Genomic DNA, 18,851 nt, shown 5'->3' with positions numbered 1-18,851 from the left:
ACTATGGGCGCATGGCCGAGTCCACCAGCATAGAGTGTTTCTACAAGTTCTGTCGGGCAGTGGTGGCAGTGTTTGGGCCACAATACTTGAGAACACCCAATGCGGAAGACACTGCTCGGATCATAGCCCAGAATGCAGCAAGAGGATTTCCTGGGATGCTTGGAAGCATCGACTGTATGCATTGGAAATGGAAGAATTGCCCATTTGGTTGGCAGGGGATGTACAAAGGCGCCAAAGGCGGTTGCAGTGTGGTGCTTGAGGCGGTAGACACACAGGACCTTTGTATTTGGCACTCCTTCTTTGGTATGCCAGGAACTCACAATGACATCAACGTGCTGCAGTGCTCTCCTGTTTTTGCCAAGCTCGTTGAGGGCCATTCTCCTCCGGTGAACTTCGAGATCAATGGGAACCAATACAACAAGGGGTACTACCTAGCAGATGGCATCTATCCGAGATGGTCGACATTTGTGAAGACGATCTCAAACCCTGCGGCAGGAGGCAAGAACGCCTGGTTTGCGAAAGTTCAGGAGGCTTGCAGGAAGGATGTCGAGCGGGCATTTGGTGTGCTCCAATCTCGATTCGCTGTTGTTCGGTACCCCGCTCAGACCTGGTCCAAAGATCAAATGTGGGAGATTATGACTTGCTGTGTCATCTTGCACAACATGATCATCGAGAGCGAGCAAGAAGACCCAGTGTTTGACACTGAACCATACTACAGGCAGGGTCCTCTAGCCAAAGTTGATCACCAGCTACCGGCAACTTGGACTGCCTATCTTAGTATGCGTCAGGAGATCCAAGACCCACAGGTGCATCATCAACTGCAGAAAGATCTGATTGAGCACCTATGGAGGCTCAAGGGGGACTCCGTGTGATGAAATACGAGTTTTTATTTGTTGAACTATATAATTTGTATCGAACTATTTGTTGTTGTACTATTTTGTTGAAGTATTTGATTTTTCTGTGATGAAATATGTGATAAGAAATAATTGTGTTGATAATTGAACGCCGAGACACGGCGAAACCACGTCGAATATGGGCCTATTCTCGCCCATATGGGCCCTTTATTCGCCGAAATTGGGCTGCAAAGTGGGCCAATTTCGGCGCCTGGGGGCGAGCTGGGGGCGACGACTAGGCGCAAAACCGCCCCCAGCGCCGATTGTATCGCCGGCTCGCCCCCAGGGGGCAATTTTTATGCGTCCTGGGGGGGCCAACGGCTGGAGATGCCCTAAGGGCAAGTCCGCCGCCGCGCTCCTTCCTCTCTCTCTCTCTCTGCTATCTCTATCGCTTCGACGACGGGCGGAAGGGACGGGATGTAAGGCATCCCCTTCCCTAGATCCAGACGGCACGGGACATCGGGTCATGATGCAGCGCATGGGATTGATGGCGAGCACAGGCGGCGATGCTTTTCTCCGACAGAGACGGGATCGGGAGCGAGGGGGCTTGGGGAGAGATGGGGGCGTGCGACGTGTGTGTGCGCGTGTGGCGGCAGTTTTTTTGACGATGGGTGGTGGGAGCATGCGTTGGTTTTTGTCTTCATGCGATGGAGGGGGATGACGAAGGGAGGTGGGGATCGAAGGAGGTCGAACCATCACGACGTTCGATCTCCTTTAATAGTATTTAATAGTAGAGACCATGGAATATTTGGACCGAGGGGGGAGGGAGATGACTGAATGGGCCATGGCCCGTGGGTTTGGGTGCGCATACGAACACAGTGTTATTATCGGCCGCCGCGTCGCTGACCAACCCAGCACAAAGCGACGACCGGGTCGCACACGGCCACCAACCACCCAGCAGCTGCCAGATCGGAAACGCCAGCAGACAGCCGGCGCCAACCCAAAACAAAACAAAAAGCCCCAGCAGCAAACCCCACCAAATCCACGCCATTTCCATCCATCGGACTCCCCGAGGCCCGCCGCCTCGCCTCGCCGCACCACCGCCAACGCCGTCGCCGACGACCGCCGAGCCGAACCCAAGGATGGGGCGGAAGCGCGCGGTGCTGGTGGGCATCAACTACGCGGGCACCAAGGCGGAGCTCAAGGGCTGCCACAACGACGTGGCCCGCATGCGCCGCTGCCTCGTCGACCGCTTCGGCTTCGAAGACGCCGGCATCCGCGTCCTCTCCGACGCCGACCGGGCCGCGCCGCAGCAGCAGCCCACGGGCGCCAACATCCGCCGCGAGCTCGCGCGCCTCGTCGCCGACGCGCGCCCCGGGGACTCCCTCTTCTTCCACTACAGCGGCCACGGCACGCGCCTGCCGGCCGAGACCGGCCAGGACGACGACACCGGCTTCGACGAGTGCATCGTCCCCTCCGACATGAACCTCATCACAGGTGCGCAGCGCAGATCCGGAGACGCCATTTCCGTTTTCGTTTTGTCTCGTGCCATGTTGCTCCTGTACTTGTTCTGAATCGAACTACCGGTTAGTGAATCGAGTGTGGTTGGTGAGATCTGAGAGGGACGTTATTTGATTCATTGTCACGTTTACGACTTAATTATCGGATTTAGCGCTGTGGTAATTTCTGCATTTCTGATTGGATTAGTTTTTAGGTGACTATGATTTCAGATAGTACATTGTGGTAACACTGATTGCAGACTTTTCACCACATAGCACAAATATTTCGATATACAATCAACTGTCTTAAACCATGCTATTTACGTAAGATTTTTTTCTGCCAAAATTCGTAATGTAAATACAATTTGGCCTCATTTATTTTGCTACCAAGGCCCCATTCTGAATGCTACCAAAATTTGCAAGTCACAGAAATTTGGTTTGTTTTGGCAGTAACAAGAGTTTGTTGCATCTGTTTTGTACCAATCCAAACATGCAAACGCCAAGCCAGCAGAAACATGTTGCTGTACCAGCAGGACCTAGGCTCCACACTCCTAACCTAAGTTGCATTACCAAATTCTGTCATGAAGCAGGTCAGAAAGTGCATTCCTTAAACCAGTTTAGTCCTAGACATGCAGAGGGTACCAAGTTAATTTAAACCTGTAGTGGAAAAGCATCAATCAAACTGTGTCAAAAGTGATCAGGGTCCATTTTTGAAACCAAAAAGAAGTTCACAGAAGATCTGAATGTCAGCAACCAGGTGATGTTTGAATCTGCCACTTGTTGGCTTGCCTGATTCATGTTTTTTCTTTTCCTGCAATAGAATGTTCTGAGCCTGCTTCAACTCATAGGCAGTTAAGCTGATGGGTGATGGCTATCTGCAGATAATATTCTAGTGCTTCGGTAATCCTCAGCTTTCAGATATTACCTACTACTCCCTCCGTTCCAAAATAGATGACTCAACTCTGTACTAAAGTTAGTACAAAGTTGGGTCATATATTTTGGAATGGATGACTCAACTCTGTACTAAAGTTAGTACAAAGTTGGGTCATATATTTTGGAACGGAGGGAGTATATCGAGAAGGCAGCCAATACATAGAAGTAGAGCGGTCAATAACCAGTAACATCTTGCATCCCTTCCTGTCAATGGCATTCTAATTTTCTTCTTTGCACTGCAGACCAAGATTTCACAGAGCTCGTGCAGAAAGTCCCAGACGGCTGCCTGTTCACCATAGTCTCTGACTCTTGCCACAGCGGTGGCCTGCTTGACAAGGCCAAGGAGCAGATTGGCCACAGCACAAAGCAGAACAAGGCGCAGCAAGGCAAACGGGAAGAGCGGTCTGATTCCGGCTCGGGCGGCTTCCGGTCGTTCCTCAAACAGACCGTCCGGGACGCGTTCGAGTCCGAAGGAGTCCACCTCCCTCGCCGCGGCGGCCAGCAGAGCAGCTACGACGACGACGACGCTGAGGCCGAGGCGCCGAGCCTGGACTCAGGCACAGACGGGCACGTGAAGAACCGGTCGCTGCCCCTCTCGACATTCATCGAGATGCTCAAGGAGAAGACGGGGAAGGAGGACATCGAGGTGGGGTCGATCCGGATGACGCTGTTCAACGTCTTCGGCGAGGACGCGAGCCCCAAGATCAAGAAGTTCATGAAGGTGATGCTGGAGAAGCTGCAGCAGGGGCAGCACGGCGGCGTGGTGGGCCTGGTGGGCGCGCTGGCACAGGAGCTGCTGAGGGCCAAGCTGCAGGGCAAGCAGGAGGAGCTGAAGCCGGCCATGGAGCAGGAGGTGCACGGCGTGGAGGAGGTGTACGCCGGGACGGCGGCGAGGGCGCCCCACAACGGCGTCCTCATCAGCGGGTGCCAGACCGACCAGACCTCGGCGGACGCGACGACCGCCAAGGGCCTGTCCTACGGCGCGCTCAGCAACGCCATCCAGGCCATCCTCGCGGAGAAGGACGGCAAGGTGAGCAACAAGGAGCTGGTGCTGAGGGCGCGCGGGCTGCTGTCCAAGCAGGGGTACAAGCAGCAGCCTGGGCTCTACTGCAGCGACAGGCACACCGAGGTGGCTTTCATATGCTGAGAGCGTGAAACATCATCCGTTTGTCTTTGTCCGTCGATGAGAGAGAACGTTTTCTCCTCGTGTGTCAAAACTGTCTGCTATTGTCTGTGGACTGTGGTTTTGGAGACCCGGACGCCATGTGTTGCTAAGATTGGACTGTTTGATGTTTCATCTCAGAATAACAATCACATGCTCTCAGGTAATAATATACCTATAATATATTACTCCATGTTTCCCAAAAGCAGAAAAAATTGATAAAATTATGGGAGAACTGGTAAAGCCATCCCCACTATCTTTATACCATATACAAACCTGCCATTACATTATCTGTATGTATCATACTTCCACTCTGCTACCTTTTATGGTTAGTGGCAACTGATATGTATGTACTCATGGAGTATCTTACAAGTAGTGCCGCAACTATCATGGAGTAGCAGTGTGGAGTAGTATAATGAGATCATACATGGTGAAGGCAATGCAAACGGAAAAGCTAGCAGTGGCAGCGATGATCATCTCGAGCTCCACCAACCCACCAGCCCCGTACTAGTGCCTGCCAGATCGGACCGCTCTGCCAACACACAGCTCGCCACCCCACCAGCCTAGCCGCGTCCGGCAGCGCCCACCGGAGCGCGCCGGCTCAACGATGGGGCGGAAGCGCGCGGTGCTGGTGGGCATCAACTACCCGGGCACGGAGGGGGAGCTCAAGGGCTGCCTCAACGACGTGGCCCGCATGCGCCGCTGCCTCGTCGACCGCTTCGGCTTCGACGGCGCCGACATCCGCGTCCTCGCCGACGCCGACCCGGCCACGCCGCCGCCCACGGGCGCCAACATCCGGCTCGAGCTGGAGCGGCTCGTCGGCGGCGCGCGGCCCGGGGACTCCCTCTTCTTCCACTACAGCGGCCACGGCCTGCAGCTGCCCGCCGAGACCGGCGAGGACGACGACACCGGCTACGACGAGTGCATCGTGCCCTGCGACACCAACCTCATCAAAGGTACGTACATGTAGGATTGGACATTCGGATTGGTTCATCCATTGATTGTTGGCTGGGATGTTCGAGAGATTGTCAGAGCGACAAGCTCCGTTGCTTGACTGACGACTGAAGGAGCTCCTTTGCCGCAGACCAAGATTTCACGGAGCTGGTGCGGAAAGTGCCCGATGGCTGCCTCTTCACCATGGTATCCGATTCGTGCCACAGCGGCGGCCTCATCGACAAGACCAAGGAGCAGATCGGGAACAGCACCAAGCAGAGCAAGGCCCAGCAGCAGCGGCCTCCGTCCGCCGGCGCCAACCTGTGCGCCTCGCTCCTCGGGGCCGTCCGGGGCGCGCTCGAGTACGTTGGCATCCGCCTCGGCCGCCGCGCCAAACAGGCGGGCTCGCCGGCCGGCACCGCCACGACGAGCCGGTCGCTGCCCCTGTCGACGTACATCCGGATGCTCAAGGAGCAGACCGGCAAGGACGACGTCGGCGTGGGCTCCATCCGGACGACGCTGTTCCACCACTTCGGCGACGACGCCACGCCCAAGATCAAGAAGTTCGTCAAGGCCGTGGTGGGCGGCAACGGCAAGCTCCGGCATGGCGCTGATCAGGCCGCCACGGTCACGGAGCTGATCCCGAAGGCCAAGCCGGAGGGCGGGGGTCAGGCCGGCGCGCTCGGGCCAGCCATGGAGCAGGAGGTGCGGAGCGTCGAGGAGGTGTACGCGGGGGCCACGGCGAAGGTGCCGCCGCCACGCAACGGCGTCCTGATCAGCGGGTGCCAGACGGACGAGTCCTCGGCGGACCTGACCACGGCCAGCGGCGTGTCCTACGGCGCGCTCAGCAATGCCATCCAGGCCGTCCTCGCGGAGGAGAAGCGCGGGAAGAAGGTGACCAACAGGGAGCTCGTGCAGAGAGCGCGCGGGCTGCTGGCCAAGCAGGGCTACGTCCAGCAGCCTGGCCTCTACTGCAGTGATGAGCACGCTGATGCTGCCTTCATTTGCTGATTGGTGAAGCACCACATCGGTCGTGCTGTGATGTGTGTCGACTAACCGTGTATTTGCGCATTTGCGCCGTGTGCTGATTGCTTTTTGTGCTGCGGCAATGGTTCAAATTTTGGTTTCCCTCATATTTGGGCACCTTTGACATGACATGGAATTTTCATACTTATGAAAATGGATTGGTCTTTTTTTAAATACAACGTAGACGGTCACATAGATGCACATATACTCACACAAATGAATGCACACACGTATACTCTGCCACTGCCTCTATGAACACCTTCGAGAGATTGAGACGTCGAATCTTGAGATTGACAAAGTTACCACCTCTTACTTACAAGCTATTCCGTCTTTATATAAGATACACAAGTGTGTTTGATCCCTGGTTGACCAGTACACATTCAACCATAGGTTGGTTCGCTACTTACAAAACTAGAGTTAATGGCGAGATTCCCCCCCCCCCCCTCGTGCCGCCCCACCCGGGTGAATCGGGAGCAATCACCCCCTCCATCCTCGCCACCATAGGAGGCTGGCCCTGGGCAAGCCTGCGGCGCAACCGAGGAATGTGGCGGCGGGGCCTGTGCTGCTCCTGCACGATGGCGGAGAGCCCTGGATCTGGGGTGGGGGCCTTCGACATGCCCCTGTTCTACAGTGAGCGGCGGGGGTGGCATGGTGCTTAGCGTTCTGGTCGGGCGGCCGACGGACCACTGGTGGATTAGCATCATGGCCTAGCTGCCTTGGAGCCATATCTGGTCGTTGCTCGTCCTCCCTGCTTGGTGTGCTTCCCTTCCCCTGGTTCTTGGCCTCGCTGGCTAGTTGGTTGGTCCTCAGGCTACGTGCGGAGCTGGTAGGGATTTGGATCGAGAGAAATCCCTGGTCGGCTCCAGTCGGCCGTGACGGCGACAACGCCCGAGGGCGCTGGTTTTCTTCACGAAGACATCGGCCAGGTCCGCCCTACCTCTTCCCACCTCCCTCCCTCTCGGGTGAAAATCCTAACTACGATGGGCGGCGATGGTGCTCTCGGCACTGTGTCCTTCTTGAAGGCGCCACCTTGAGAGTTCCATGGTGGTGGGCAGCGGCAGCAGCAGATGACGTGCCCTTCTGCATCCAAACTTGTGCTTTTCCTCCAGCATGTTCTAGTCGTGGGTTGTGTGGCATTCATCATGTTCTTGGAGAGCTTCGACACATTTGGTGTGCGCTGATCCGCTCTAAGTGACCACTCGGTGGCATCCATCCTTGTTCTTGGAGAACTTTCCATTCTTTCGATGGTGCGGCGCCTTGCGATCCAGACGATGAGGTTGTGGCCTCTTTCTGGATTGATGTGTCGTGCCGAGGCCCTTAGTGTTTGGTGATGACATACCTTGACAGTGCATCTTCACTCCCTCTCCGGATTTGGCATGCTTCCTTGTTTTATGTTCAGTCACGGTAGAGGACCTCGATGTCTTCAGCCAATGGCGAATCTAGGAAACAACGGAGGGCAGGCTCAAAATTAACGATCGAACGATTCTGGATGAGTACAGGCTGGATCATGACTATGTGGGCTTGTGGGCTGGGCCTAATACTAGTAGTAAAGAAATAAATTGAATCCTTGGAGGGGAAGGGGGCTCGAGCCTATTAAAGCCTCCCCCAGTAGATTCATCCTGTCTTCAGTTATATGTTCATGTGTATATCATTCCAGCGTGAAGTGTTTGAGGCTTAGTAAGCTGCTTTCCGGCGCCATTTTATATCTCTCCGTCTTTTCTGTTGTTCTTGTTTTATGTTGGTTGTTGCAACTGTATCCTGGCCGGTTGATGGCTTTCTTAATTCAAAATAGAACAAAGCTAGAGCCTTTTTGCGCGCTCTGTTGCATCTTTTCTTAAAAAAAACTAGTGTTAGTGGTCATCCATTCAATCATCTTTCAATATTCATTTTCTCGGTTCTAACATGTGGGGTCATGCAAACCTACAAGGTAGGTATAGGATTGTAATCAGTTTGACTATATTTTGGAATTTCTATTCCCAACACATTAAATAATAGTCATAGTTGTGTGAAACTCTTCACAAAATCCAAAGTTCTCTAAAAACTAGGAACAAATTCATGTTGTATTAGAAAAGTCAGAGGATATGTTGTATTTTAAACAAGTTCAAAATTCATAAATATGAACAGATTCATGCATCATACAAATTCAAAAGGGGACAAAGTGTGGAATTATTCACCAAAATGGACCCATCAGTATCATTTTCCTTGTCGGAGTAGAATTGTTCCTCGTCGGAGCAGTCAGACGTTACCGACCACTAGCCACTATCGTGGAAGTCGTAGCGCCTTAGCAACCATGACCACATGTCCACACCCAACCTCATAACTGCACACAGATGGACAACGCCGGGGCATCCGACCTGTTGATGGTAGCCGAAGGCACAAGGAGGAAGGGGAAGGCATTAACACATGAGAAGTCACTTCCATCATTGTTCGATGCGGCACATCTTCAAGTTCCCGCTCTTGCATAAGAGTCATGGGGAGGAGGTCGCCAGCGCCGAAGTCTCTCATTGTCCTCTTGGCATGGCATGGAGGTTCGCTGGTGGAGGCACTCCGATGGTGGTGGAGATGAGGCACCGAGGATAGCAACGTGAAGGAGGAGAAGCAAGGCGAGGTCAAGGAGTAGAAGAGGCGTGCTAGCCGCAAGCAATGAGGAGGGAGAGCCAATTACGTGGAGGACCGACGTATGGAGATAGGGCGCCTCCCTCCTTATTCGCTAGTGGTTAGCATTGGGGTAGGGAGGGGAATCAGTGAGGATGGGTCGGGACTTGAAGGCGGTTGAGCATGAGGGTGATTAGGGGGGGGGTAACTTTTAGTTTTCTTTTCATCTTTAGCCAATGACAGCTAGGTCCCACGTGGCATGACATATATGTAGTTGGGTATATATATATATATATATATATATATATATATATATATATATATATATATATATGCACGTACGAGTTCAGCCCTTTAGTACGCGTATATACAACTCTATGTGATGGGTACCACTATTTTACCGTTTATATACTCATCGGCATTTATTTTTCACATACCTTGTTCTAATGAAGTTTTTTTCCTGCTAGGCATACTACAATGTTGAGGAAATCATTAACTGGTAGCTGCTCGCTCGGCTTGGGAGTAGCGACTAATCGCTGATTCAACTTATTAACTAGATTAATCAATCGATGGATTTATGAACTCACTAGGCGCAGTTTTTGTATAGAGAATTTTGTTCAATAGAACTTGAATGCTATTAAAAAAATCTACATTGCAAATATGAAGCAAAATGCGCCGCTTTCTTTTCTCAGTAGATAAATCATCAACCAGCATCCATTGGAAGAAGGGGGGGGGGGTAGTGGCGCACAGAGGGAGGAGAAGAAGCAGTGACACGTTGAGGACCTGGCCAACCACCATCTAGGTCGGGTGGGGATGAGAGAAGCGGGAGGGGGTGGGAGGAGGGCCATTCCCTAGCTATTTAGGAGCAGGAGGGGTTGGGAGGGGTTACAGGCCAAATAATTGGGCTTTGTTTGCCCACTCTATATCGGGCCATCAACAATTAATCGGCCTGACAACTAATTAATTGGTCTGACAGGCCATTTAATCGGCCGGCAAGTTAACGCGATGAGTAGGTGCTATTCGAGTCGGCCACCCTACGAGTAGCGATTAACTGTCCCATTACCTAAATAATCGGACGAATAATTGAACAACGCTTGTATCGAGTACCCATTGCTCACCGAGATCATAGTCGCGTGCTGCAAACCCGGTGCTCCAGGCGACGCCCCACTGTATGGTGAGCCATCCGTGACGGGGATGAGACGACGAAGCTGCAACTGAGGGTTGGTGGAGCTGCGAGCCGGACGCGACCGAGATGAGGGGGTGGGAAAAGCCGATCCAATGGTGTAGAGAAGCCTGATCGTACGGCTGGCTGGGGTGGCCGCCCCCAAGCTGCGATCGACCGACCGACGAAGAGCATCGACCCGTGTGGTAATTTCTTTCCCCAGACGTGCCATCTCATCACCGGAGAGAGCAGCTGAACTGCCCAACACGAATCGGACCCCCTCCGGCGCCCGGCGATGGAGATCCCCACCGCCACCATCCATCGCCTCCTATCCTCCATTCGGGAGGGCACCACGGCCGCGCCCCCTGCCCCTCCCTTCCCCTCCGTCGCCGACGCCGTCGCTGCCTTCGACCCCGATGCCTCACCGGAGCTCCTGTGCGGGCGCTGCGGCGCGGCGGGTGGCCTCCTCCGCGGCGCGCAGTCCGCCGTCTGCGTCTACTGCGGGTCCCCTAGGCGTGGGGAGGGCGATGACATCGCCTTCCGAGGCAGTGCGGCCTACCAGTGGCTCCTCGGCTCGCTCCGGCTTGATGGATCTGTGAGCTCCTTTTCTGGCTTCGTTTGTTTCCATCGATCTGTTATTGTTGTACCAGTGGAATGCCGTTCCTTCGTAGTGGAAAGCCGTAGATTTGGCATTTCGGTCTCTTCCCTTAAGATCTCTAGTGGCAGGGTTCATGTGGAAATAGGGAAGCACTAAGTCGAAATAATGGGATGCTTGTTTATAAAGCTGAACCATGGAAATGAGGCTTTCTTTTATGTGGATGTAATAAGATGGAAAATTTGGCAGAATTGCGAGTGCCATTTGAGTTTAGAGACGTTTGCTGTTTCTTTTTCTTCCAAAGAAGGAACTAGAAGTTTAAAAGAGAAATGGAGGAACTGCAAACAAGTCTTTGTTTGTAGCAGAAGATGTGGCTTGGACCTGTGGAATTGGATTTCCCAATTTAGTCATGAAAGAAATTCTCGTCTAGGCCACTAGGATTATATAACTAAAAAGAAAGTGATGTCATACTATCAAGCACAGGACATGTTCTCCAACATGCGTATTGTAGTTAAATCTGAGTCTTTTCAACTGCAATGCAATTCCTCTTTTTCAGAGTTATTAGCTTATTATGTAGGATATTTTTTTGTTGTTGTGAAGAAAGTGTAATGTACAGAATGCATTTGAAATTAATCATTTTATGGTCTAATAGGAAAACGTTGCCAGGTCACCAATTTCCAGTTTCTTTTTCAATACAACCATTCCTTATGTTAATACTCCCTCCGATCCATATAATAGGAGTAACCTTTTTTGCATGTTTCTTCCACAAAATAATTCATAGAATTGAAAAACTGTTTGCTTCACAGGGCTGTAGCAACGGTATCTTAGCAATCCTTCCCTAACTCGGTTTATTCATGATGCGACGGTTGAGCCTCCCACTGGATTTTAGTACCCGTTCTGTGCAATTTATTTTTGTGTGATCTGAGTAGCCTAATTGGAAATTTCTTGCTTGATTCCGCTCTCCTAGAAGACAACTGCATTACTTTAGGTGAATTATTGATCTAGAAGTTCCATAGTCCTTCTTATGATATATACCTTATGTGTTTGGAAACAATGGGATGAGGTACAATATATAAAAGTAAAGAAAAAAACCAGAAGCTTCTAGATGCTTCTACCCCATTCTAGATAAATTGGTCGTTAAGTCATATGTTGTTTTATTTGTTTGTTTTCTTAACCTTTAAATAATGGTTTCGGAGTGTTCTAGCTGCGAGTAGAAGCTGAACCTTAAGTAATGTTTTCTCGGATCTTCTATTTATGAGTTTAAGTTGAGATGTGAAGGCTTCACAAAGCCTATAAATAGAGGTCCTCACTTCTAGTTTGTAACTCAGCCCATGTACCCACTACCTATGAACCTGGTGTTCTTATCTAAGATCTTCTATTATTACTTGTGTTCTAGGAGTTTTGGAGTGAACTCCTGCTGCAGTATCGGCCTATATTTGCCTCTAGAGCGATATCTTATCTAGCGCATCACGTCGAAGTAGTTCCTTCAACACTAGTGCTGTACACTTTGTAGCAGCAAGGTGGAGTTGTTCCTCCACAACCTTGTGCTGCTTCACAATGACCTTATAACAGCATATTCTCAAGAATGTGAGAAACCTCAGTTACATCAAGTTGGAAACTAGAAGCTTTTCTTATTAAGCCGCAGCTTAAATTGGAGAGCTGTTGAGAAACTGTTTTCCGCAGCTTCAGTTCCCTAAAGTAGATGCATGTCTAGTATCTAATTAGTCTTGGTCCTGCCGTATTTACTAACCTGGGGTTTAGCACTTGATGATTTGTAGACCCAAAGATCGTCCAAGGGAGGAGCCTATGCCTCTCAGATATGATTGCTTGACCATTACAACAAGTTCTGCCTTATACTAGACCAATGGAGAAGCATTTTCTCTCCTTTTATTTTTTTTGGTAAAAGCAACAGGGAAGCTGCCCTACAAAGCTTCCTCATACATGCCCTAGGGCACATATTTTCTGACCAAGAAGCTGAAACGATATAGATTTATCTCCATTGTGGCCTAAGCGAATCTGTCTTATCACATATTTCTCAAAGTTAATAAATCTAGATCTATATAGATTTATTAAGATTTATAACATATAACAGTGGTTCAATTGACACAGTGTTTGATGTCACGCCCGATGTTGAATGACACAAATGTTTAGGAACCATGCATTAGTTGTCTCAAATGCTGTCTAAAGTATGATTCGTATTTTAGTAAATCTGACAACATGCTTATCTAGATGTATTGTGACTAATATAGCTATATACCATGTAGTTGTTTGGGTGCTTACTCGGTCACTCACCACATGGACGATTTAAAGCCATTTCTAGAGCATGTGCTGCATGTGCCATCGAGAGCATGGCTCTTACTTACCATTGTAATACTGGAATCTGCATAGTTTCAGTAAGCTTGAGCTCCCATTAAACTCGGTTGATCTTGTGGAGTCTAGATCAATGAAAGTTAAGGCATCTCTGTTGTTGGTATTTACCTCTCCAAGATCTCACTAGAGTTCCCTTCTGTCTTTAAACTGTGTATGCAGGATACATAGTCTGATATCTGAATCTTAACCCTGGTGCTATCTGTAACTGATGGTTGTTTTTGCCCCTCATTCAGGCTCTCGTAGAATTTGATGGCGACTCTACGGATTCAAATAAAAGCAAGGAGACACCAAAGAGTGGGTTGGTCTTATCTGATCTTCTGGACTTAAAACTTACTTTCCCCCCAGAGAATAGGGAAATATCTGGAAGTTCCACAAGCAACAAACAACCATCAGTTGCATGCACACTAAATTTGCCTGGTGTTAACCTGGACTCATTTTCCATTGAAAGGAAAAAGGAGATAGCTGCCACCGCTGCTGCTCTTCCTCCAACTCATACTATAGTGCAGGAAAAGCATAGCAGAAGTCATGAATCCAGTAGCTCAGAGATGCATATTACATCGAAAGGCTTTGATTCCTTTGGGACAAAAACAGGTTCTCAAAGCACAAATCAAATGGAAGCTACTACGGCATTTGCAAATTGGGATGCTCACTTTCAGTCTACTGGCTCAGAGAGTGTTGTTGGAGACTCTAAGCAACTGGACCTATTTAAGAGCGCTTCAGTTGCCGAGCCTTCTAATTTTCCAGTTTCTGGGACTGCCATCAGACCGGTATTAGCTGCTGGAAATCAAACAAACATAGAATCAGAAGATTTAGCTTCAGCATTAAATGTAGACAACCTTTCCGTTCAAAAGGCTGTCCCAGCTAATGCAGAGACTAACGTTAGGATGGTTGCTGGAAACAATGTTGCTGAGTTCACCGGGTCCTCCCTTAACAAGAATTCAGTTGAGAGCAGTGGATTGTCTGGAAGGAGTGACATCGGAGTCAGTACTGATGAAGCTTTTGATGACTGGCAAGAATTTACAGAAGGTGGAAATCAGGGCACACTATCAGATGTCGGAGAGCATACAGAGAGGCCTTTTGTGAGCGACTCCTCACAAATAAAAGGAACGGACCCCTTGCCCATAAGAAGCACAGAATCATCCAACAATGTTGCAGATTCTGATGATTGGCAAGCTTTTGCACAAAGTTCTGCTCAAGGAGATTCAGTGAAACTGGTGGAAGGATCATCGAGTGGTCAAGGAGATGGTTTGGGAAATCCAGTTGCAGAGCTAGAACATTCTTTAGAAGCTCATGCTGTTGATTTATGGCCTGTTGGTAATGTCAAAGAACATAATTCTACAGAAATTGTTGAGCAAACTGATGATTCTTTTGATGACTGGCAAGATTTTACCACCCCTGGTCAAGCACAGGTTGCTTCATTCAATGAAGCTGAAAAATTGACGGAAGTTTCACATGTGAGTCACAGAGAAATAGATGTGGACTCATGGTTCACAGAAAATACTAGGGAATCAAGTAATACTGGCTTGGTGAATAGGAATAATATCATGCTGGATGATTGGCAAGGTTTTGCTGGTTCAGATCAAACACAGCAAAGTTCATATAATGCAGGTGGTGAACTAATGGATATTTCATTTGAGCAGCTTGATGGAACTGGCCCTGTGCAATTACCAGCAGATGTCAGCAGTAACAAAACTACAAATATAGTTTCAACAAATATGGAAGACAATACATTTGATATTTGGCAAGATGTTGCCGCACCACATCACCAACAGGAAAACATATCTAATCTTGGGAGAGAAATGACTGGTGTCTCTTCTGTGCCTGCTAAAGAAATTGACTCCATGGATTTGTGGCTAACCAGCAATATCAAGGAATCTAACAGCTGCAGCAAAGATGTTAGTGGAATTCATGACTCACCCGATACATGGCAAGATTTTGCTAGTTTTGGTCAAGCACAGGGAAATATGAAAATTCCTGTGGAAGGACAGTTCGTCAAAGATCCTTCAGGAACTGAACCTGTGGACTTGTGGTCTTCAAGCCATACAGAGCAGTTTAAGAACCTTGAGCAGATAAATGCAAATAATGACCCATTTGATGAATGGCAAGATTTCAAAAACTCTCCTGAGCTGGAAACAAGCTTACAAGGTCGGCCAGGTGCTCCATTGTCTGGTAAACCCTCAGTATTGACGGCTGATATGACAGGGATGGAATTTGGAAGCTTTGCACAGTCAGCTCCATCCCAACGCCAAATACATAATAAACAAGATAATTCTAATGAAGCAAATGCAGCTCCACCTGGTGAACACGAAAGGTTAGTGATAGTGTACATTTTTTAAGCTGAGTGCATATTCTTTTGTTCATAGATTGGGGATTACTGTATACTTGATTAATTATGCTTGATGCTTCTAAAGCAATATAGAAATGGTCAAATAAATGTGTAGTTTTTAACTTGAGGACCAAGGCTAGACAAGCCCAGATCCTTATTTATGCATCATAGCTTGGCACCCTGTAAGTGTTTTTTGCGGAAGGTTGGCACCATTTTCCTTGTTATTTTCATGGCAAAGCCCAAATTTCGGCACAGGTAGGCAACTAGTTGTTTCTGCGTGTAAAGATTAGTCTAAACTAAGCTTGTGCGCTGCAGCTATCACTGTCACTGGTATGTTTCATCTGAGCTTCCATCATATGAAATACAAGGATGTATACTAATAGGTTTACTAGAATGGTTTAGGCAACTTGTTTGTTCGACTTGTGCTGGTAACAATTCATACTGGACTTTGATGAGCCCAGGTGTAGCTTTTGTGAACGCAATGCCTTGATTTCGTATTTGGTAAACACATTAGTATTCAGGGAATATTGGATCCAATCATTGCTAACTTATGATATATTTTAACAAATGTTTAGTTACTTAGCAACTTCTTTTCTCTCGAGAAAATGTAAAAGCCTTGCTACTCAATGCACTGATTGAAAGAAGAGTTTGTACAAGCCATAAGAAGGGCAACACTTGGGAATTACGACATGATGCCTCTAATATCTAGGTGCGACCATCGCCGGAAGCAAAATGCTAGACCTCTCACACCCACCGCCGCCCATAGCCTGGTTTCTGTCTTCATCGTGTGAAGTAGGGTTGATGTATTCGCCCTGTGGAGCCAATGATATCGGTGAAGATAGAAAAGGCGATTGTGTCGGCAAAGATAGTGGAGTTCAAGTTTGATGATAGGCTAAATACGGCATATCCGATCTAGTAGCGCGAGGTTCCCCATTTTCGGCGTCAGCTGTCAATGGTGTTTCATGATGTACTTAACATAAATATGGTGAACGTATGTGGATTTGTATGATGTCACCTCAGGTTACTAGATGGACAGGGGGCACAAGTTTTACCCAGGTTCGGGCCTTCGCGTGGCGAGTAACAAGCCTACTCATGCTTACATGGGATTATATCAAATATGAATTACAACGGAGATGCACAATGGCGCGTATCTGGCGAGTTGAGGGTCAAGCCGCCAGAAATGGTGATGGATGATCTTGGCGGGATATCAGGATCAGATTTAATAATATGCTAAACTACACTTCTAGTGTTTTCAAGAGGTTGAAGGTCCTAAATCGTTTCATGGGGACGCCCTTATATAGGGGTCTTGGTTGGTGGGCGCCATCCTCCATCTTTCTTCTAGGCATGCAAGTCCTGGACTTCTCCATCTTTGGTAATGGCATGACTTCTCTTAAGAGAACCTAGAGTGGCGACTTCTCTTAAGAAAACCTGGAGTGGCATGTCTATGGGAACCGGTCGTGCAGGCATCGGCCCTTCGTATCGCACGTATACACGCAAATGTGGCCCAAAACGTAATACGCGTGGCATTTAGAACACACATTTTTCTTTCCACTAAATTCAGAAAATTTTGAACTGTTTTTAGTTTTTTTTTCCGAATATCCTGTTTCCTGGGGCTTTCTTTCTATGTTTACATTGAGCCATAGGTTCAAAATTCGTGTTATTTTGCAGTGGTAAACCATTTGAAGCCACACTACCAATAATCCACTTCATAACCTGGTTCTGAATTTCTGACCAGCAAGCAGCACCCTTAGTCGCGTGCCTATTTGTTGTTGCATTTTGCTCCTTTTTTAGGTCAATTCATCCTTACAATTGCCAGAACGAAGTAGGTGAATGATTGGTTGTGAGATATATTGCAGGCCATGTTGTATAATGTTTAGTATCTCACTCAATCCCGTTCGTGATATATGATTGATCACATATTACACGTTTTCACCATGTGCAGGATGGGCGTAATGCAGCAGATGGGTGATGTTGATGCATTGCCTGCAACAAGTCAAGACAGTAACTCCAGACCAAAATCAGAAGCTGGCAATGCAAATGTGGAGAAATTGCTGTCTCAGATGCATGATCTCTCTTTTATGTTGAAGGACGAACTTTCTGTCCCTGCTAAGCCAGCAGATCGCTCTGAGTCCTGAAAGTTTCTGAGGTTCATAGCAACAGCAACAGTGTGCTATTTACTATACCAAGACGAACTTATGGTGGAGCTCCAGCCTTTCGCTTGCAGCACCAACCACATCAAATATCTCCTGTAGTAAATTTACGTGGCGAATAATCCCCTTTTTGCAATGGAATGTCTCTTTTGTATCAGAACACTGATCGGTGGAGAATTCTAGCAATTTTCTCTGTTACATTGATCGGCGGAGTAGTCTTGCAATTTCCCCAGTCTTGTTAGTTAGGAGAGAATCCAGATCCCGAAGCCCCACTGTGATAAGTTTTTTCTTCTTACTGCAGAGTTGAAGCCAGAGTCGCTGGTTTTGTTGTGTATGTATCATTTCCGAGCCTGTATATGTTGTATACGAGACTGAAAACAAGATGTCCAGCCTATCCTGTGTTTTTCTTTTCTTGAAACCATCTTGCTCTTTTTCGAGATTGTCTGCAAGACTCGTGCTGGTATGTTGAAGGAAAAATGATTACTCTTGCTGATGGTAGCCCCATTCTGTTTGCTGCCGACATATTGTACCTTGCATGTATCGATTGTTAATTGTCATCCTGATTGTTAATTGTCATCCTAAGCGAATCGTTATACCTGACAAAGGACTTGCCAGACTTGCTGCAACCGTCCTGCTGGATGTATTCTCCTGGGGTTTTAATTTGTTAGTGCTTGATGATTTGTAGACCCGAAGATTGTGTCAGTACTCTGGAGGTGCCAAAGGTGCGGGCAAGACAAGGGAGACGTAAAGAAGGCGCGAAGAAGGCGTAAAGTAGTCGCGGGAGTGTTTGAATTCAAGTTTGTGCTTGGGGGCCGTGAGCCTTGTAATCGAGTGGGCCGTGGGCCGTATGAGTTCGAGTGGCACTCGCGAGTATATAAGCGAGGCGTCTCGTTGTGGATAGGCATCGATGACTTGAAATGAAATATTCTGAGCCACAGGCTCCTCTTCCTCCTCTCGCTGCCTTCTCCTAGCTTCTCATCTCTCTCGCTCACTCCCTAAGATCTCTCCTACCCTCCCTCGCCGCCGGCGAACTCCTACCTCCCTTAAGTCGTGACAATCTGGTATCAGAGCCACCTCCTCGCTCTGCCGTGCGTTGAATTTTTTTTCTGAATCATACCCGGCAAATCCGAGGCGATGGTAGCGGATCGCCTGCGGGCTTGATCTGTGTAAATCCTGACCTGAGGTGGGTTGATTTGGGATTAATCGGCCACAACGACGACATTCAAGCCTAATCCGCAGTCGCGCTTCATCGCGGACGAGATGGAGG

The 18,851-nt window shown here is 48.7% G+C and overlaps 3 protein-coding genes across 3 annotated transcripts; all 3 read left to right on the top strand.

Annotated features, from left to right (window-relative positions):
• Positions 1–1,799: 1,799 nt before the first annotated feature.
• LOC125523065 (metacaspase-5) lies at positions 1,800–4,615 on the top strand. Its single transcript, XM_048688116.2, has 2 exons — positions 1,800–2,330; positions 3,508–4,615. The coding sequence occupies exons 1-2, from the start codon at positions 1,976–1,978 to the stop codon at positions 4,410–4,412; spliced, it is 1,260 nt and encodes a 419-aa protein (XP_048544073.1). The 5' UTR covers positions 1,800–1,975; the 3' UTR covers positions 4,413–4,615.
• A 103-nt stretch (positions 4,616–4,718) lies between these two features.
• Positions 4,719–6,560, top strand: LOC125523075 (metacaspase-4). Its single transcript, XM_048688125.2, has 2 exons — positions 4,719–5,383; positions 5,512–6,560. The coding sequence occupies exons 1-2, from the start codon at positions 5,035–5,037 to the stop codon at positions 6,369–6,371; spliced, it is 1,209 nt and encodes a 402-aa protein (XP_048544082.1). The 5' UTR covers positions 4,719–5,034; the 3' UTR covers positions 6,372–6,560.
• Positions 6,561–10,355: 3,795 nt separating this feature from the next.
• LOC125523059 (uncharacterized) lies at positions 10,356–18,077 on the top strand. The gene is made up of 3 exons (XM_048688102.2): positions 10,356–10,738; positions 13,342–15,419; positions 17,377–18,077. The coding sequence occupies exons 1-3, from the start codon at positions 10,439–10,441 to the stop codon at positions 17,567–17,569; spliced, it is 2,571 nt and encodes an 856-aa protein (XP_048544059.1). The 5' UTR covers positions 10,356–10,438; the 3' UTR covers positions 17,570–18,077.
• The last annotated feature ends 774 nt before the right edge of the window (positions 18,078–18,851 follow it).

The sequence above is a fragment of the Triticum urartu genome, chromosome 1A (genome assembly GCF_056163025.1).
Source record: "Triticum urartu cultivar PI428250 chromosome 1A, HENAU_Tu73, whole genome shotgun sequence".
In the NCBI taxonomy this organism is placed as follows: Eukaryota; Viridiplantae; Streptophyta; class Magnoliopsida; order Poales; family Poaceae; genus Triticum; species Triticum urartu.
Note: the sequence above shows the minus strand (reverse complement) of the source record. Positions and strands in the feature narration are given on the sequence as shown.

Coding starts and splice junctions, on each gene's coding strand:
- LOC125523065 (XM_048688116.2), top strand. CDS start 1,976: ATGGGGCGGAAGCGCGCGGTGCTGGTGGGCATCAACTACGCGGGCACC. Junction 2,331..3,507: donor CGACATGAACCTCATCACAG/GTGCGCAGCGCA, acceptor TTTGCACTGCAG/ACCAAGATTTCACAGAGCTC.
- LOC125523075 (XM_048688125.2), top strand. CDS start 5,035: ATGGGGCGGAAGCGCGCGGTGCTGGTGGGCATCAACTACCCGGGCACG. Junction 5,384..5,511: donor CGACACCAACCTCATCAAAG/GTACGTACATGT, acceptor CCTTTGCCGCAG/ACCAAGATTTCACGGAGCTG.
- LOC125523059 (XM_048688102.2), top strand. CDS start 10,439: ATGGAGATCCCCACCGCCACCATCCATCGCCTCCTATCCTCCATTCGG. Junction 10,739..13,341: donor CGCTCCGGCTTGATGGATCT/GTGAGCTCCTTT, acceptor CCCCTCATTCAG/GCTCTCGTAGAATTTGATGG. Junction 15,420..17,376: donor CCACCTGGTGAACACGAAAG/GTTAGTGATAGT, acceptor CACCATGTGCAG/GATGGGCGTAATGCAGCAGA.